This window comes from Sceloporus occidentalis, unplaced genomic scaffold (genome assembly GCF_023333645.1).
Source record: "Sceloporus occidentalis isolate IW3139 unplaced genomic scaffold, rSceOcc1.0.p SCAF_51, whole genome shotgun sequence".
NCBI lineage: Eukaryota > Metazoa > Chordata > Lepidosauria > Squamata > Phrynosomatidae > Sceloporus > Sceloporus occidentalis.
The window spans coordinates 5,672,819-5,689,180 of NW_028317031.1; the positions used below are offsets into that span (position 1 = coordinate 5,672,819).

Genomic DNA, 16,362 nt, shown 5'->3' on the forward strand with positions numbered 1-16,362 from the left:
ATGCATCAGACACGTATAAATCTTCAATCTAACATTAGACCAAGGACTGGTTAAAGTCTGAGTCTTTACAACTAAAACAATGGTCAGATGATGGGCCAAATTGTGTGTTTCTTGGTATACAGAGGTCTGCATCTGTTGGCATTATAAAACTAAAAAAAAATATTCATACATTTACTTAAACTAACAAAGGGTTTAGAAGCTCCCAGACATTGCACCATCCCTTGGAAACTTTGTACATACAAGGGTGGGCAGTTTAATGCTTTTTGACTTCTAATGAATTGCATCTTTCATCTCTTAACTTTATTACCATTCCAACAACCGCAGAAGAAATGATGGTTCAAGTACTTGTTCTTCAACTTTTTCCATATAGAGGAACACATATTATTTGGAAGCATTGCTGCCGACTGTCCCAATATGGCTGAAAGGCCTTCAGAGTCAGCTTTATACAGAGAATTTCCAGACAAACATGCTATGCTTGTCTCGTGCAAACAATAGTTACTGTTTTTATCTTTACTGATGTGTAATCTGTTCTCCTACAGAGATATCAAGGACCCAGACATGGCGATGAAATCTACAGACGAAGATGTGCCCTCCAATGGCACGTACCACCAGTATAGGGTGCATGATGTCAGGTGAGTATATACCACAGCATGGGATACGTATTATCTTGGTAAATGTGTAGTGTTTTTATGAACAGACAGGAGGGCTATTAGTATTACCTGCTCAAAATCTCTGTTCCTGTGATAACAGCTGGGTCACTGGCCTTTGACGTCCACATAAAAACATCACAGTCCAGGCTTTTTGATTTCACTTTTTGGAGATTTTTTATATTAATTTAGCTTTTAAACTTTGCAAAGGATGGCCGAGTAAAATCTGGCCTGGAGATAATATTATTAACATAATTGTCAAGAGCAATCTCAACGTTAACAGGCATCCTGGATTTGGGGAGGTTTCCAACATTTCACGTGCAAAATAAATCAATGATAATAAAAATAATAATAAGGAAAAAAAAAATTTACTCATTCTCACCACTATGAATAAGATGCACTTTGGCACAGAAGAAACTAAACAGCAGGAAACACTAAGCAAGCAGAAAGCGCTCGGGTACGGAGTTACTTTTTTGTTACAGTTTAACTTCTTTGCGGTACAAGTTGTGTTCCTGTTCACAGTGTAAATGCTACAAAACGATACGGGAGAATGGAAGGAAGATACTTAATAGTGATTCTTATTAATAACGCCATTATATAATATAAGGCTGTGCCCATGGATTAATGCATCATAATCTGCTATAGGCTTAATGAGAGGTCATACTGTACCCTATAGGTTCCTATATCCATATCCACATACATAAACCAAGAAAAAGTGGAGCTCTCACCAATAATCTGTATTACTAGCATTGTATTAAAAATGAGTTTTTGACAGTTACATGTTTGGCATTTGTATATTTTCTACTAGACTAACATCATGATTCCTGCTAAATAATGGAATGGCTCAGTCCTAATCACTCAGACACTGACAGTCTGACTAATGGAAGTCTATGGAGGAAATAATTTCATTGTACAAGCAGGACTTCATTTGCAGTGCCATAAAATGGCAAACAGCCCAAGATATCATGATGGCACCCACTCAGGGCAGGCCCGACAATGGGCCGCCCCAAGCCCTTTTTTTTTTTTTTTTTTTTTAAAGCGGAAGAGAGAGCCCCTCTCTCTCCTCTGCGAGCCCTCTAGCTCGGTCTCGGTGCCGGCTTGTAATGCTGAGCGACGGAAGATGACGTCATTTCCGGCGCTCAGCATTACAAGCCGGCACCGAGACCGAGCAGGGAGACTCGCCGCAGGACTGCTGAAAGGTAAGTACAAGGGGGGGTAGGGTATTTTGTCTTGGAACAAAATTAAATAAAACCAGTTTTTTTTCAATGCTTAACTACATTACAGTATGCAGCACTCTAAGGCTCTAAGAAAAAAAACTATTTGCTTTTCTATGAGCTTTACCCTTTACGTGCCAAAAAAAGGAATTCAATGACATTTTGGAAAAATATGTTATTTCTAATAATGCAAAAGGCAGAGCTGAATTAACCCTTCAGGTGCCCAAGGAGAAGAGGGATAGATATAAATACATTTATAACACATTAAAAACAGACAGGGACACAGGGTGTGACAGGTCGTGTCTGACAGGGCAGACGTTGATTCACGGTAACGAGGATTGATGTGATTTTCTTTTCTAATTGCAGATCCAGTGAGCATGACAACGCGTATGAAAACCCAATCGAGGTCACAGACAACGTACTCAGTACTGCTATGTAACGATTCCCATTCCTAATAGGTTATTGTATAGGGTTGGTCTGAAAATAAGATGATAGAAGAACACTACAGGGCATGAAGGATGAAGTTGCGATTCTTTACCTGAAACAGAAAGTACGGGGGGAAGATACAAAACCGACACTCAAACAAAAAGATAAAGATTTGGGGGAAATAAATAGATTAATGAAATACAATCACAGTCTGACAGTTCGGAATAACCAGAATAATAAATTCTGCAAAATTCTGCAAATTGAGTAGTAGATCATGGACCCCATTCAGCAGAGGATGTCTGGCGCCCCAGATTATCAATGGATGAATATCAATGTTAGTTGGAATATTAAGAAAATGCAATAATAATAAACAGATTTGTAAATGTAATAGATTTTTTTTATGAATGAATGAAGAATAAATGATTGATTTCGTGTAACTTTTATTTCTCAGATCAGATGGTCATTAAAAAAAAAGGTTACATTCAGTTAAATAGCAAAGAAATTAAAATACATATTCACTGCACAGTCAGCAGGTAAAACCCGTTCCACGCGGGGCACTAAATTATTAATCCAAAAGGTGTCAATGTTTTGCTAAACTGTTAATAATAACTCCGTACTCCTAAAGTCAGCATTCGCCCTGTTGAGAAGATTCATTATTAATTAACCATTTCAAAAACTATATTTTTACAAGCAATTTAGAACCTTTCGAATTTCTCATTTCAGTTTGGAGACCTGGTATAAAGCGGCTAAAGGTGCTGTCCCACTTGATGATAATAAACCTCAGCTGATCTGCCATGCTATTCTTTTTGTTCTGATTTAGCTGTTGTAAACATTGCTGGATTATTATATGTGTGAGAAGCTATTATTTATAGGTGGGGTTGTGCGTCCATAATGACTTATTCGCTTTAAACGCTACGCTAAGTGTACTAGTCCAGGCAGCGTTGTGAGAATGTTAAGACATGTTTAGAAACAAACCGAGTGTTCTGCCAAAAAATAATGATTTCAGCATAACCATAACCAGTAAGTTTACCAAGATCCTCCAAGACCTCCGATAGATTTAAAATGGTTGTGATGGTATAAATCACAAATGAACAACGTTTCTACACTGTACCCTCCTCATCCACAGAAACTCATTTCAGGACACTTTGCTAACATTATAGGACTGGCCTAATCCTTTCGGGATATGCGGTGAATGCTGCCACAAAGTGTCACAAGTATTAGCCAATAGTTTGCCATTCACTACGGGGGGTCGCAATACCTCCCAACTTCTACCCCCCAGCGAATTGGGACGCTGGCAGCGCTACTTAGCATGCGCTGACACGGTATCCCCGACACCGGAGAATGAAATTGGGGCCGCGGGATCGTGGTCCTGAATGCCGCGGTCCTGCCGAGCTCTAACTTTGCCCTTCGGCAATAGAGAGTGGCAAAAGCGGGGCAGTTGGAGGCATGGAGTTGCTGTTCTAGGCCTCGGATCTCCCAGCCGGCCTATTGCGCAGAGGAGCAATGAGGTTTCTGCTTGTCACAGGGACACCGACCCCAGGACCTGCATAAGGTACATAAGATTTTGGGACCTCGGAGGTCCTCTCCCTAGATGGAAAAAGAGACCGCTGAGACTCCAAAAGCTTTTGCAGTTTTGCATCTTTTCAACCGCAGCCTCCATTCCCTCTTGGGCTGCTACGGCTATATGCATTTTTCTTATCACGGATAAAATGTTATTAAATAATTTGTCCCGCTGTAATAAAATATCGGATCGAGATGACAATGCCTGAGACCGAGGCGATGATGCACGTGAATGCTACTGATAATGGCGACGTCGTTACAACGTCCCGACAGCATTCTTCTGACAACACCCAAGATATGCCGCCGCGAGACGCCTTTCCACCCTTTCGGGACATATTACAGACGTCCTGCCGATTCTGTGTACCCGACAGCGACTTCTCACACAGACTAATTTGTTACCCTGCGAGTGCGCTGCCAAGTCGCCGGTGGCAATCAGCGGCATCCATCTCCCCCGTCGCTGATACGGCATTGTCATGATAGGAGTTGGAGGCTCCTGACAAGGAAGGTGGAAATTGTGTAAGAACCTCCTTGCTGAGCCAGACGCTGATACCGCGTTAGGCCGAGCTCCTGTAGAACTGCAGGGCCGGCAGATAACATCGCGAGCTGATAACATGCTGGTTAGAGCATTTTGTAACTCAGGCAGATGAAAAGGTTCACGTCGGCTTGATGAAAAAAAGCTGATTAACAGACAAATTAACATTAACCCCTCGTTGTATTGCGACTGGGACAGTTTGATTTATCTGCACGGCGTGCATTCAGACAGGTACAACCCGGGGCGATAAATCAGATAATATACACCGAGTCTGGCTGAGAGTGAAAAGAATTATAATAATTACCTGACTTTATTCAACTCCTGCCAAACTTTTTATTTCTTACTAGCATTAAATGAAAAACACATTTTCAAAAATATTGTGCTATTTTCTTTCTCAGTTATCTAAGACCCTGACTCCTTATCGTACCACCTGTGGTAAAAAGAAAAAAAAAATTGAATGGCTCAGTGTTATTCAACCAAGCAGACTCTCTGACCAATAAAAGTCTAGGGTGGGACTGACTTCATTAGCATTGCCATAAACTATCAGCACAGTGTTGTGTTTGAACAGGGAAAGCCACCAAAATATCATATGACTGTCAACTATATGGCCACCTCCAGGTAGTCAGTCTTACTATTGATTATGCTTTATGCCAACTAGTATTTTGGACACATTTGTGAAAGTGTTAGGGGGGATTAATGGGTTTCCGTAAATTGTTTGAAGCCTTGAATTTGCATAATAGGTTGCAAAGAAATCTTGAAAAGAGTCTAGGAGAAACAGTTCTTACAGATGATTGCTTAGAATATAATACGGAAGACTGATACGGGGTTACAGTAATCTTGATGGGAAGTGATGAGGGTAGAAATCAATATTCTAACACTGCTGTATATATTTAATTAAACGCAACACTTTAAATGGACGGATATCTAAGTCAGTATCTAGCTGCCAAGTACATGCGCAACAATGATTAATGTCTAGAATGTTTTTAACACAAGGTTTTTTCGTACAAGACTTTAAGCTTCTTATTGTTGCCTTTTTGATGACCGGGACATACAACACAGGACTGTTATGCTTCTGTATTGCAAAATTATTCGATGAAAAGCCTGTTAGGTGACTTTATTTGAGACGTAGGAGGAAATAGCGGATAAACGGATCTCATATTACAGTTTCATCAGTACGTGATTATCAGCGTGATAGAGAATTCTGCTCCTTGACTTTTAAAGACTTTCTTATCAGAAAGTAATTAAGGGGGGGGGCATCTTTAGTCTGGGAGCTTGTAGGTAACTGGTGATAGCCTTGATTAATGTGGTTGCTACTGTATTTGCGCAAGTTGCATGGTTAAGGCAGACAGAAAGCTGCTCCAATGGTCAGCAAACACACACAGATCCATTTTCTGGAGCCAAGATGTTCGAGGGTGATAATTCATCACAACAACAAAGGGCGTTTATCTTTTAAATCTCCTGAACTTTCCTCTAGACAGTTAACTCTCTTATTCTGGGGACTACAACTCTCATCAAGCTTATTCGGCATCGTATTATTTGAGAGTAGTGAGAACTGTAGGCAAAAAAAATCCAATAGTACTCTTCAAGTTACATCAGATGTAACCAGTAATACAATTTTCAAAAACACTTTCTGTAGTCAAAAAAAGAAATGGAAGGTAGGGATTCCTGTAAGATGGTAAGATGTAAGCAGGGCCGGCCCAAGACAAAATGCCGCCTGGGGCGAAGTTTAAAATGCCCCCCCCCATTATCCACCCTTCCTCTCCCTCCGTCCCTGCCGCCCCCCCATTATCTACCCTACACCCCCCCCTCTTGTACTTACCTTTCAGCAGTCCTGCGGCGAGTCTCCCTGTTCGGTCTCGGTGCCGGCTTGTAATGCTGAGCGCCGGAAATGACGTCATCCTCCAACGCTCAGCATTACAAGCCGGCACCGAGAACGAACAGGGAGACTCGCCGCAGAGGAGAGAGAGGGGGCGCAGAGCGGGTACTGACATCTTGGTAAGCGAAAACCACTCGGAGCCCCTTTTTCTCTCTTTAAAAAAAAAAGTGCCGCCTGGAGCAGTTGCCCCACTCGGCTCCATTGTCGGGCTGGCCCTGGATGTAAGATCTACCATCAAAAAGAATTTGATGGTAAATCAGAACCCATCTAGTCTACCCATTTTCATGATGTAAAGACTCAGACCTTAATCAGTCCTTGGTCTTTGCCTAGATTCAGGATAGCCTTAAGCCTATCCCATGTATGTTTAAATTTTCCTACTGTATTCAGCACTGTATTTTCACTTCAGCTGGGAGGCTGTTCCACTTATATACCACCCTCTCAGTAAAATACATTGTATCTAACCAGATGACCATGGTGGGTCCATGGGTCCTAGGCAGCACCTGGAGACATGTTCTTTCAGGACAGATTAATGGAGAAAGAGAAACGTTTCTGCACCTCTCTTTCTACACGAATCTATCTACAATATCCTGGCCTCTTGTGAACTTACGTAGAGCTACGTAGACAGTCCATCCCCCCTTATCCTCCAATCGGGGAAGAGGATGTTTCCATTAGCTCCACCCTTTGCGGAAGTGCACTGGGAGCAGAGGCGTACTGAGGGGGAGCCAGGAACGTAGTGGGGTTTAACGCAAGGCTGCTCAGAGCCAGAGGGAAATCTGCGATTGAGTTAAGGGGATTAGTGAGAAGTATGCATGCATGTATGGATATGGATATGGATGTATATGTGTGTGTGAGTATGAATGTGTATGGGTAAATGTGTTAGCATGGATGTGTATGTTTTTGTGTGTGAGCATAGATGGGTATGTGTAATTGTGTATAAGCATGTATATGTAAATGTTGGTAAGTGAGAAGAAAGAAGACAGAAAAACATGAAGAGGCAAGATAATTATGAAATAACATAATGTGGGTGTTGTTGTGGTGGTGGGGGGGGGCAGCATGTCTTGGGCCGCCCTTCCATCTAACCTTACCCATATTTTATGCACAATTTGTTAAGTCCTGATTACTCATTATACAGCTCTGTGGGATTATCAATCAATAAATAATAGTAATACTGTTAGATCATCAACATATGTTACAGATAGAGCTCTAAAACTTTAGCCTAGAACACTTAAGAACATTCAGCAGGTGCCACAGAAGGTCACCGCGTTGCCCTCTCAGCATTATAACCACTCACTTTCCCTAAATGCTGACCACCACCCTCAGAATCCGGTTAGAAATACCAATAGAAGGAGAAATAGGGTTCCGATGGGCAAGAATCCTGTAACAGTAGCAACCCTCACATCAGAGGTTCTATTGCACACAAACCCTAGAGTCTGTCATCCTGGGAGCCGCCGTTATCTTTCCATTACACCTGCTACAACTGCAAGATGCAGCTGAATATTTTTTATTTTTTTGCTAGAAAACTGGGTTTTGGGATTGTTAATTATTCTCAGGGGGACCTAATCTTTAACTGGCAAACGGCATCTCTTAACTGCCTGAAACCTCCTCCTGTAGCAGCAGATAATACACCATCTGCATGAATAAACTCAATTATCTGGCCCCGTGCAGCCCCACTGACATGACTGCAGGAGCAGATAAAACATGTGCAATGTGTAATAATGACACGCAGCTCACGATTATCTTCCTGATATATATCCGTTTACTTAAATTGTTTCGCTATCTAGAAATTACTTAGGATAAGCATTGGTTTCGGCCTCTGTTGTGATAGCCTATTACACGCTGCAGTACCGCGGCTTTTACCTGCAGGGTTGGGTAACCTGCAGCCCTCCAGTGAGTACTGGACTACAAATCCCATCACTACAGCCGGCTGGACATAGACTCTTATCGGTCCCTAACCATTCAATGTTTTTCTCAGTATTTACTATTTTCTAGGTGTGTGAGCAGAGACGTCACTCAAATAAATGTGCCCTTTAGCTGTGCACACCTTATGTGACTAGTAATAAGACCTTGTTGGTAGCCAGCACCACATAACCATAATAACTGAACAAGGTCCACCTGTCCAGCAATGGTGGACATTCTAACAACCACAAATGAAAAAAGCAACATGCCTCTTTACATATACTTTGACTTTTAATAAAATACATTTTTTGGAATAAATAGATAAAATGTAATCAAATGTGACAATTTAAAATTCACAGATTTTAAGAAAAATATATTTTGGGACATTATTATAAATCGTAAAAAATATGAATAAAGGACTGCACTGCCCTCTAGTGGATATTGGGATAAGTGCAGTATCTTTGTTTTATCTTTGAGGATTAACAACATTCCAGGGGCTGCTCAAAAAATACATAAAGGAAACCGCAGACCTAACAAGCATTTAAATACAGATTGTGGGGGTGCTGCTGAAATGAATAATTCCTCCTAATAAAAGAGATAGGGAGGGAAGACTAAGACACAAAGTGACTGGTAGGTTTCACGTATAGCGTTAACATGTCTATCTTTTACGTTTAATAGTTGGAAAACTGGAGAATATTGTGGTTACACTTTTGTGACTTTATGTGACTTTTTATAATTGTATGTCTAAAACCAGCTATTTGTAGAAATCAATCATTTTTACAAATTGAGCGCACGGGCACACTGCAGATAAATATAATTTTTAGATGATTTTGGTGCTAAATTTTTTTGCTGCAAAATTAGTTCATGATATCAGGTAATACAGTGCTGCCCCCTACAGTATGTGGGAGGTATGACATCGCAGAAGAGAATCAATTACTTTGTTCCACATCCCACATACTGCAGAGAGGAACTTTATATATGCTGGTTAACAATGCATGAAATGTTTACCTGTCCTGTAAAAAAAAATTACCGATATGGGCACCCTAAATAAATATAGGGCGAGAAGTCCCAGGGTGCATGCCATGAGCACAGAAGCTTATTAGCCAAGACACTAGTATGGCAGTAAATAAAGTTATAGGCTTAGTAGCCCAAATAAAACACTTTTTTTTTTAAAAAAGGGTTTCTGTTACTTTAGGAAGCTGAATACCTGAAGTTTGTTCATTAAGTTGTATTACGATACATTCCTCTGGTGTGAATGGGGTTAAAAGTGGGCTAACTGCTCAGGCAGTGTTCAGTTTAAAAGCCGCCTCTTTTTTATTATTATTTTGCTGATTTAGTGGTATTTGCATATTGTTTGTGAGTAAACGGTTAATTGCATTATTTTCTTTTCTTCTTCTGTATAGGGCATTCTGTGTCTATTGTCTGCTGCCCCCTACTGGTGGAAGATTAAACACGTTTACAATAGGTTTCCGATAAATCGACTTAAAAAAATGCAACTTTTATTATTATTGCTCTTATTTATTGAATTATATAACGCTGTCATATCCCACAGCGTTGTACAAGTGGTAAACATAACAAGTAGTACATCACATAGCAATTTGGAACAAAAGGTGAGAAGGACCCTGCTCAAAAGAGCTTACAATCTAAAAAACTTTAATTGTAAACCTTCCTCTTTGTAAAGCTCATGAAAAGCACATCTTATCTAAAATATGAGTTATTAATATTTCACTTTAAATTACTTCATCAGTTTACTCCATGGGCTTAAAGTAAAGGCGAATTCCATTCAGAGAGCGTAAAACTATTTGCGGAGCTTTTTGTGGCTCGTTCTTAAGGTCTGGTAGCAATTGGAATCTCTGTAAGGTCAGAGCCGCTGCCACTTTCATCTCATTCATAGCAAAGTTCTGCCCGATGCAGTTCCTGGAGTAACGCAAAGACTTCAGATGATTTTTTTTAAGAATCACAATACATTGGAATAAACAAATCATGTTTTTGTAAAAGGCTGGAAAAAATAACTTCATTCATTCAAAAATGTATTTATTTTCTATTTATTATAATGAGTTTCTTTATAGAAACGTTATCCTTACCTAGACCCTGCGGAGAATGGAAGGAAGGCATGGGGGTGTCTGTTGATTGAATTATCTGAAGAAAACCTCAAAGGGTCAAACACCTGGAACATGTACATAACAACGTGAGAATTGGAACATTATCATTCGTATTTTATTACCAGATGTAACAGAAAAGAGCATTTATACAAACATACAAAAATACAATATATAATACAATACAAAATATATAAAAAATACAATACAAAACAAAAATACAACACAAACTTATATGAATCCTGCCCAAAATGCTCTAATGTTAAGGAATGGTTACTGGGGGAAGTGGCTATGGGGTTTTATGGCAACAGGGCTTCTTTGTAACGATCCATTGAGCATCAAAGCACAGGGGAGCTTGATGGTCCAATAGAGCAATCTACCCAAGCTTTCGCTTCAGGCATGCTGCTTCCTCCAAACCTGTCCTCCTAGGCACTGTCAGCCTAAGCCTAAGCCAGAATATTGTCTTTATTTGAGAGACCACCCGAGACAGAAATGAATCAGTTATTTGCCGTTTATATCGAACGCGTGCATTCCTTACCTCTGGGTCTTTCCATAAACTTAAGGATCTGTTTATGGCGTAGATGGACAAAATGATCACAGAACCTACAAGAAAATGCAAACATCATACGTGATCCATTATCCACAGCATCTGAAAAAACCTAGGACACATGCGGGCAAATCAAAAAATCTTCACGAGAATAAGGCGCATATTTCCACCAATACCTTTTGGTTGCAAAAAAGAGAATATGAATGTATTAGTGGCGATAGTATTAGCTAACCTTTCTCCCAGGTATGGTTTAGAATGTTTTCAGGGGTTCAGAGGACTATAGATCGTTGTATGTGACCGATGGCGCATAAAAAATTAATATATATGTTTTAAGGGGTAGTAGAAGTATTATTAAACACTCATCTACAGACACCAGACAAGCCAGAAGGCTTGTTTTTCCCTCAGAAATCTCATGGTGCTGCCACAACCACAAGGGATTCTGGGAAGGCACATGCAAATAAGATCAACAATGATCACCTTTTGCCTCTATATCCACTTTATACATGGATCCCTTGAAAGCAATTGCCCGCTGTACAAGACAGCCTTTAGACAGAACTTGGTAAGAGGTGCAGTAACCAGATCACCGCTCATGTATAAAGTGGATATAGAGGCAAAGGTGATAATTGTTGACCTTATTTGCATGTGCCTTCCCAGAATCCCTTGTGGTTGTGGCAGCACCATGAGATTTCTGAGGGAAAAACAAGCTTTCTGGTGTCTGTAGATGAGTGTGTAATAATGCTTCTACTACCCCCTTAATTTTAAGTGGAAGGGTTTTCCATCGCCTTTACCCACCATAACTTATATAATGATATATATTCTATATTCCATTTTCTCATAAAGCAGACTAACCCGCTGGAAGTGTTCGCCCGTCACAGAAGGTGATAGGTTTGTTGAGCTTACGTGCGATCCCTGGCACTGGGGGGTAGAGACGCAGACTCTCCTTAATGCACCAGGTGGTATAGGTCATCTTTCCCAGGTCTTCCCTGTTTATATATAATATGTAATACATTCAGTGTATCCCCCATGAATTCGGATGTTCATCAACACATTGCGAATGTAAAACCTGTAAAAAAACAAAACCTAAAAGAACTTCAACACTGATCTAGTATTAATTCTCTCTCTCTTCCTACCTCTGCCTCTGTTGCACAGTCAAGTAATGGGAAATAATCTATGACAGACCTTGGGGGGAAATCACTTTCCTTGTACATTTAACTCATCTATTTGAAAACATGGCAAAACACATACACCTATATACTTAAATATGAGTCAATTATCCCAATTCACAGTATATTAAATCAGAGCTTATTTTGCTGATGGTATTTATTTGAAGAAATATTAAAAATGTTTCTGTATATATCTACAGATAATTCCCACCACTCCACACAATCTCTGTCTCCTAGGACTTCTCTGATCTCCTCTCGGCATTTCTGCTGGTGCTCGGGGTATTTGGCCAAGCAGTAGAAGAGCCAGGAGATCCCGCTGGCCGTAGTATCGTGTCCCTCAAACATGAAGGTGTCCACCTCAGCCCGTATATCTTCATCTGACAGACCCTGGCCATTCTCATCCTAAAGAAACAATGCATTGTTCCAAAGACGTTTGTCTTCACACTGAGGCAGGTCAATATAGATGTAGACTCCCAAAGCACATGGTGGGATACAATCCATGGATTCAACATAAAATTGCACCTTCCTGTATAACACCTGGAGATATAATACCTGGAGGTGGTTAACAATAACCCAATAAAACAAAATCACACTAGTTGTCCACTGGAGCTTACCCTTGCACAGAGTAGAATGTCCAGAAAGTCCAAGTGTCTCCTCTGCTGTACCTTATCCAGCTCCTTTCCATATCTCAAAGACTCCTTCCGTTGCTGTATAACTTTATCTACAGAATATATAAAATGTAGCCGGTGATAGATTTACTAAGGTGTGGGAAGTTGGTGAGGGAAAGCACGTTGCTCACCCGTGTGCTGGTGGGCTTCTCTCAGCGCTCTCCTAAAGCGGTATCCATGGGGAGTTACGGAGTAAATAAGGTCATTGTGATACAGGAAATTCCGAAACCTGTGGTCCACAAGGCTGGATAACTCATATACAGATTTTATATATGCATTTTCACTAAAAAAGAGAGGGGGCAAAACAAAGTGATCCATGAACTGAAATTTCATTTAAAATTACCAGCAAAGAATAGTCCGTCCAACGAGACCAAGAAGTGGAGAAACTTATGGCAGAAAATTATATGAATGATTCTTCCCTTTTATTCAATCATTTATGTCGATCGTGAAATATAAAAAAAAGACAATAATGATTGTTTCCCAACCTGTCAGTCTGGCAGTTGCTGTTGTAACTAAAAGCACATTTCATGATGGTGTCCAGTGTCATCAGGCTGACATCATGAAAAACCTCCAACGAATGATCTGGAACAAATTCCCCAAACTTATCCTGAAACCACAAGGGCCGAGGCTAAAAAATACTAGATTCGAGCAGAGGGGTAATATGCTATGTACTAGGGAACATAGCATATTAACAATTAATTTAAATTCAGCAGAAAAATAACATTGGTGCCCAGCATGCAGCCCTCCAGCAGTTGGTGGAGTAGAATCGCCAGGACACTGTCTGGATGTTGGCTCTCGAAGAGCAAGTTTAACAAACCTGTAATTAAACAATCATTGAGAACTTACCGAGGCTTCTACAATTTAGCTCTACAGGGGGAAACTTCCTGAAGACAATCCCGAGGACTAATTAAGGTTTGAGTCTTTACATGGGGAGAAAATGGACAGTCTAGATGGGCCAGATGGTTCTAATCTGCCTCAAATTCTATAATGTTTTAGGTAAGCTGTATATCCTTATAATATCTTATGAGGAACAGTGGTTACTCTGTTAACTTGCAGAACCTCACTGGTGGGCAGGGAGAAGAAGGATGGGGCAAGTAGATTTAATAAATTCATTAAACAATGTTGTTAAGCCGTCACAGTTGAAGTTCTAAACAGCCCTTTGCTTGTCAGTTTATTTTGTTGTCCAAACAGACAGTGTTTACGGTCCCTGATCGGAGCGGCACCTGCTATGAACAAAATCTAGTAGCCTGATTGAATGGCGACCCGTGTGGATACACACCAAACGACGCTATAATCAGGGTTACAGAAACTGTGCTCTGTTGGCCACCAACGGTCTACAGGACATTTCAAGCCGGTGCTCAGAATGATACAAGGTTCCTCCAAGAAAACATGTCACGAAAACGACATCTTCTTAAGATGTAAAGAGAGAGCAGGAAGGAATAGTTCATTAACCAGAACCTTAAATTGTACAATACGTTGAAGCTGTTACAATATTGATAACTTGTTTTTTGGTTCTTGGTCTCGGGTGTAATGTGCTTAAAAAGTTTCTTCCCCAAAGTTTGTCGAAGCGCTGTACTAAATAACCTGCGTGTGTGTTTTATGACACAAAGTTCACATTTATTTACACAGTGAATAGGGCTGGATTTAGATGATAGGGGAAGTAAGACTCGCTAGGTGGGTGATATAGTGATATATATATGCGTACAGTATGGGAATTAAAGCATGCATGACGCCAAGAACTGATTTTATATATATAGAAGATTTGTTACCAGCATGACCCTGGTGCAGTCGGACATAACTTTCACGTACGGCTTCAGCACATCGTAGTGAAACCCGGGGGTCAGCAGCCGCCGGTGCTGGAACCACTTCGGTCCGGACGACACCAATAATCCTTCCCCTGCAGCAACGGACACAAAAGTGCCTAATCAGAACAGTGCGAAAAGTCATATATATATATATATATATATATATGGGATTTAATGGAAAAGGGTCAGGTTGGGTTGGGATTGAGGTGAAGTCCAAATATCAAGAGGTTACAGGATTTTCCTGCAGGCAATCTCGGGAGAAACACAGCGCGCCCCAGGCCTTCCGAGTGAAATTATTTATAATTTTACCCCATGGAAGATGATGGGTTAGAGTAACACGTTTCCTGCTGTCTACTGCAGAGCTATAGCGTAATATACCCCAGTGCTGTAATATACCCCAGCGCTGCATACAGTAATATACCCCAGCGCAGTAATATACCCCAGTGCTGTATACAGTAATATACCCCAGCGCTGTATACAGTAATATTCCCCAGCGCAGTAATATACCCCAGCGCTGTATACAGTAATATACCCCAGCGCTGTATACAGTAATATACCCCAGCGCTGTATACAGTAATATACCCCAGCGCTGTATACAGTAATATTCCCCAGCGCTGTATACAGTAATATACCCCAGCGCTGTATACAGTAATATACCCCAGCGTAGTAATAACTCCCAGCGCTGAATACAGTAATAACCCCCAGCGCTGTATACAGTAATAACCCCCAGCGTTGTAACAGCGAAACATCTAAATGCATTTGGAAATAAAAATCTCATTTACCAGAAGTTTGGGTTTTAGGCAAAAATGTGGTAGGAATTAGAGATGTGAGATATGAGGATAAATACGTACCGATCCAAGGGACTATAAATTTATAGGCCATGTTGTCCTTTGGATCTGGGGAAAAAAAGATGATTCACTTCCATCAACAACCTAAGAACATGGAACCCAAGGCATTCGTCTGCCAACCAGGAGGAAAACCAGTCCTAAATCACACATTAACACAAACCAAATATACTAAATATTCACTTTATTATATATTCAGAAAAGTCGTTCCTTACCCTGTCGAGACAGCACAGCCTTCGCGTAATCCGGGTGAGTGATTATCAGACAAGCTAAGAAGTTTCCCAGCCACAACGGGAAGCCATACTGGTGTCTCTGGGACCAGGCAAGCACACGATCCAGATCTTTCCCGATCTGCAGAAACTGAATTACAGGCATGATCATCCGTATGTAATAATATATACCTATTCCCCACACGGGACAGTCGGGTGTTATTGAACGGACAGGATAATACCCGGGACTAAGAACAAGAATGCATATGGAAGTATATATATAAGTACTTTCATACGCATTCTTCAAACCATTTACCAAAAAGTGCTTATCTTAGGGAGAAGGTGCAGCTCCACAGCTGCAGCCCCCCATGTTTACTGATGCTCTACTGATTAAATAACTGGTGATGGGGAAAGGGGCAAATATATATCGGGGGATAATCATATGCATTAAAGTGCGTATGATGGCAAGAGTGTCTCTTTAACAGAGAAAGTTAGGAAAATCGGTAGATATTGGACAAAATGTATGTTTTTTACCTCGTGAGCATTTCCGTACAACCAGTGGCACTTTGGACCAGGGAAGGGTCTGAAGGCTGCGACCAGTTCTCTCCATTTCCAAAACAGCCTGACTGCTTTGTACAGCACTGACAGGAGGCAGATCCAGGCAGCCCACCGGTACAGCTCATCCGTATTCAAGGACAGTACAGAGCGCAGTATGGGGGATGCCATGCTGGGTACCGGCTAACACTGGCTGCAGCCTGCAATCAGAGGTGGCAATCAGCCCCTTGCCACCAACATATGCACTCACAACACACATTCATGCTCATTCACACACATTCATGCTACCACATAAACACATACACATACACGCTAACACA

General features: G+C 40.9%; 1 protein-coding gene across 1 annotated transcript; it reads right to left on the bottom strand.

Annotated features, from left to right (window-relative positions):
* Window positions 1–9,899: 9,899 nt before the first annotated feature.
* On the bottom strand, window positions 9,900–16,213 carry LOC149288513 (cytochrome P450 4B1-like). Its single transcript, XM_089491602.1, has 12 exons — window positions 16,022–16,213; window positions 15,494–15,638; window positions 15,285–15,329; window positions 14,398–14,525; window positions 13,114–13,235; window positions 12,760–12,911; window positions 12,575–12,681; window positions 12,172–12,362; window positions 11,647–11,780; window positions 10,789–10,853; window positions 10,236–10,318; window positions 9,900–10,068 (listed from the first exon to the last, which is right to left on the bottom strand). Exons 1-12 carry the CDS (start codon window positions 16,211–16,213, stop codon window positions 9,900–9,902), a joined length of 1,533 nt encoding a protein of 510 aa, XP_089347728.1.
* Window positions 16,214–16,362: the final 149 nt, after the last annotated feature.

Excerpts from the sequence above, each read along its gene's own strand:
- LOC149288513 (XM_089491602.1), bottom strand. The coding sequence starts at position 16,213 with ATGGCATCCCCCATACTGCGCTCTGTACTGTCCTTGAATACGGATGAG. Across the intron at positions 14,526-15,284 it reads ATTTATAGTCCCTTGGATCG|GGGAAGGATTATTGGTGTCG; the intron begins GTACGTATTTAT and ends CCGTTGCTGCAG. Across the intron at positions 10,069-10,235 it reads CCATTCTCCGCAGGGTCTAG|GAACTGCATCGGGCAGAACT; the intron begins GTAAGGATAACG and ends GCGTTACTCCAG.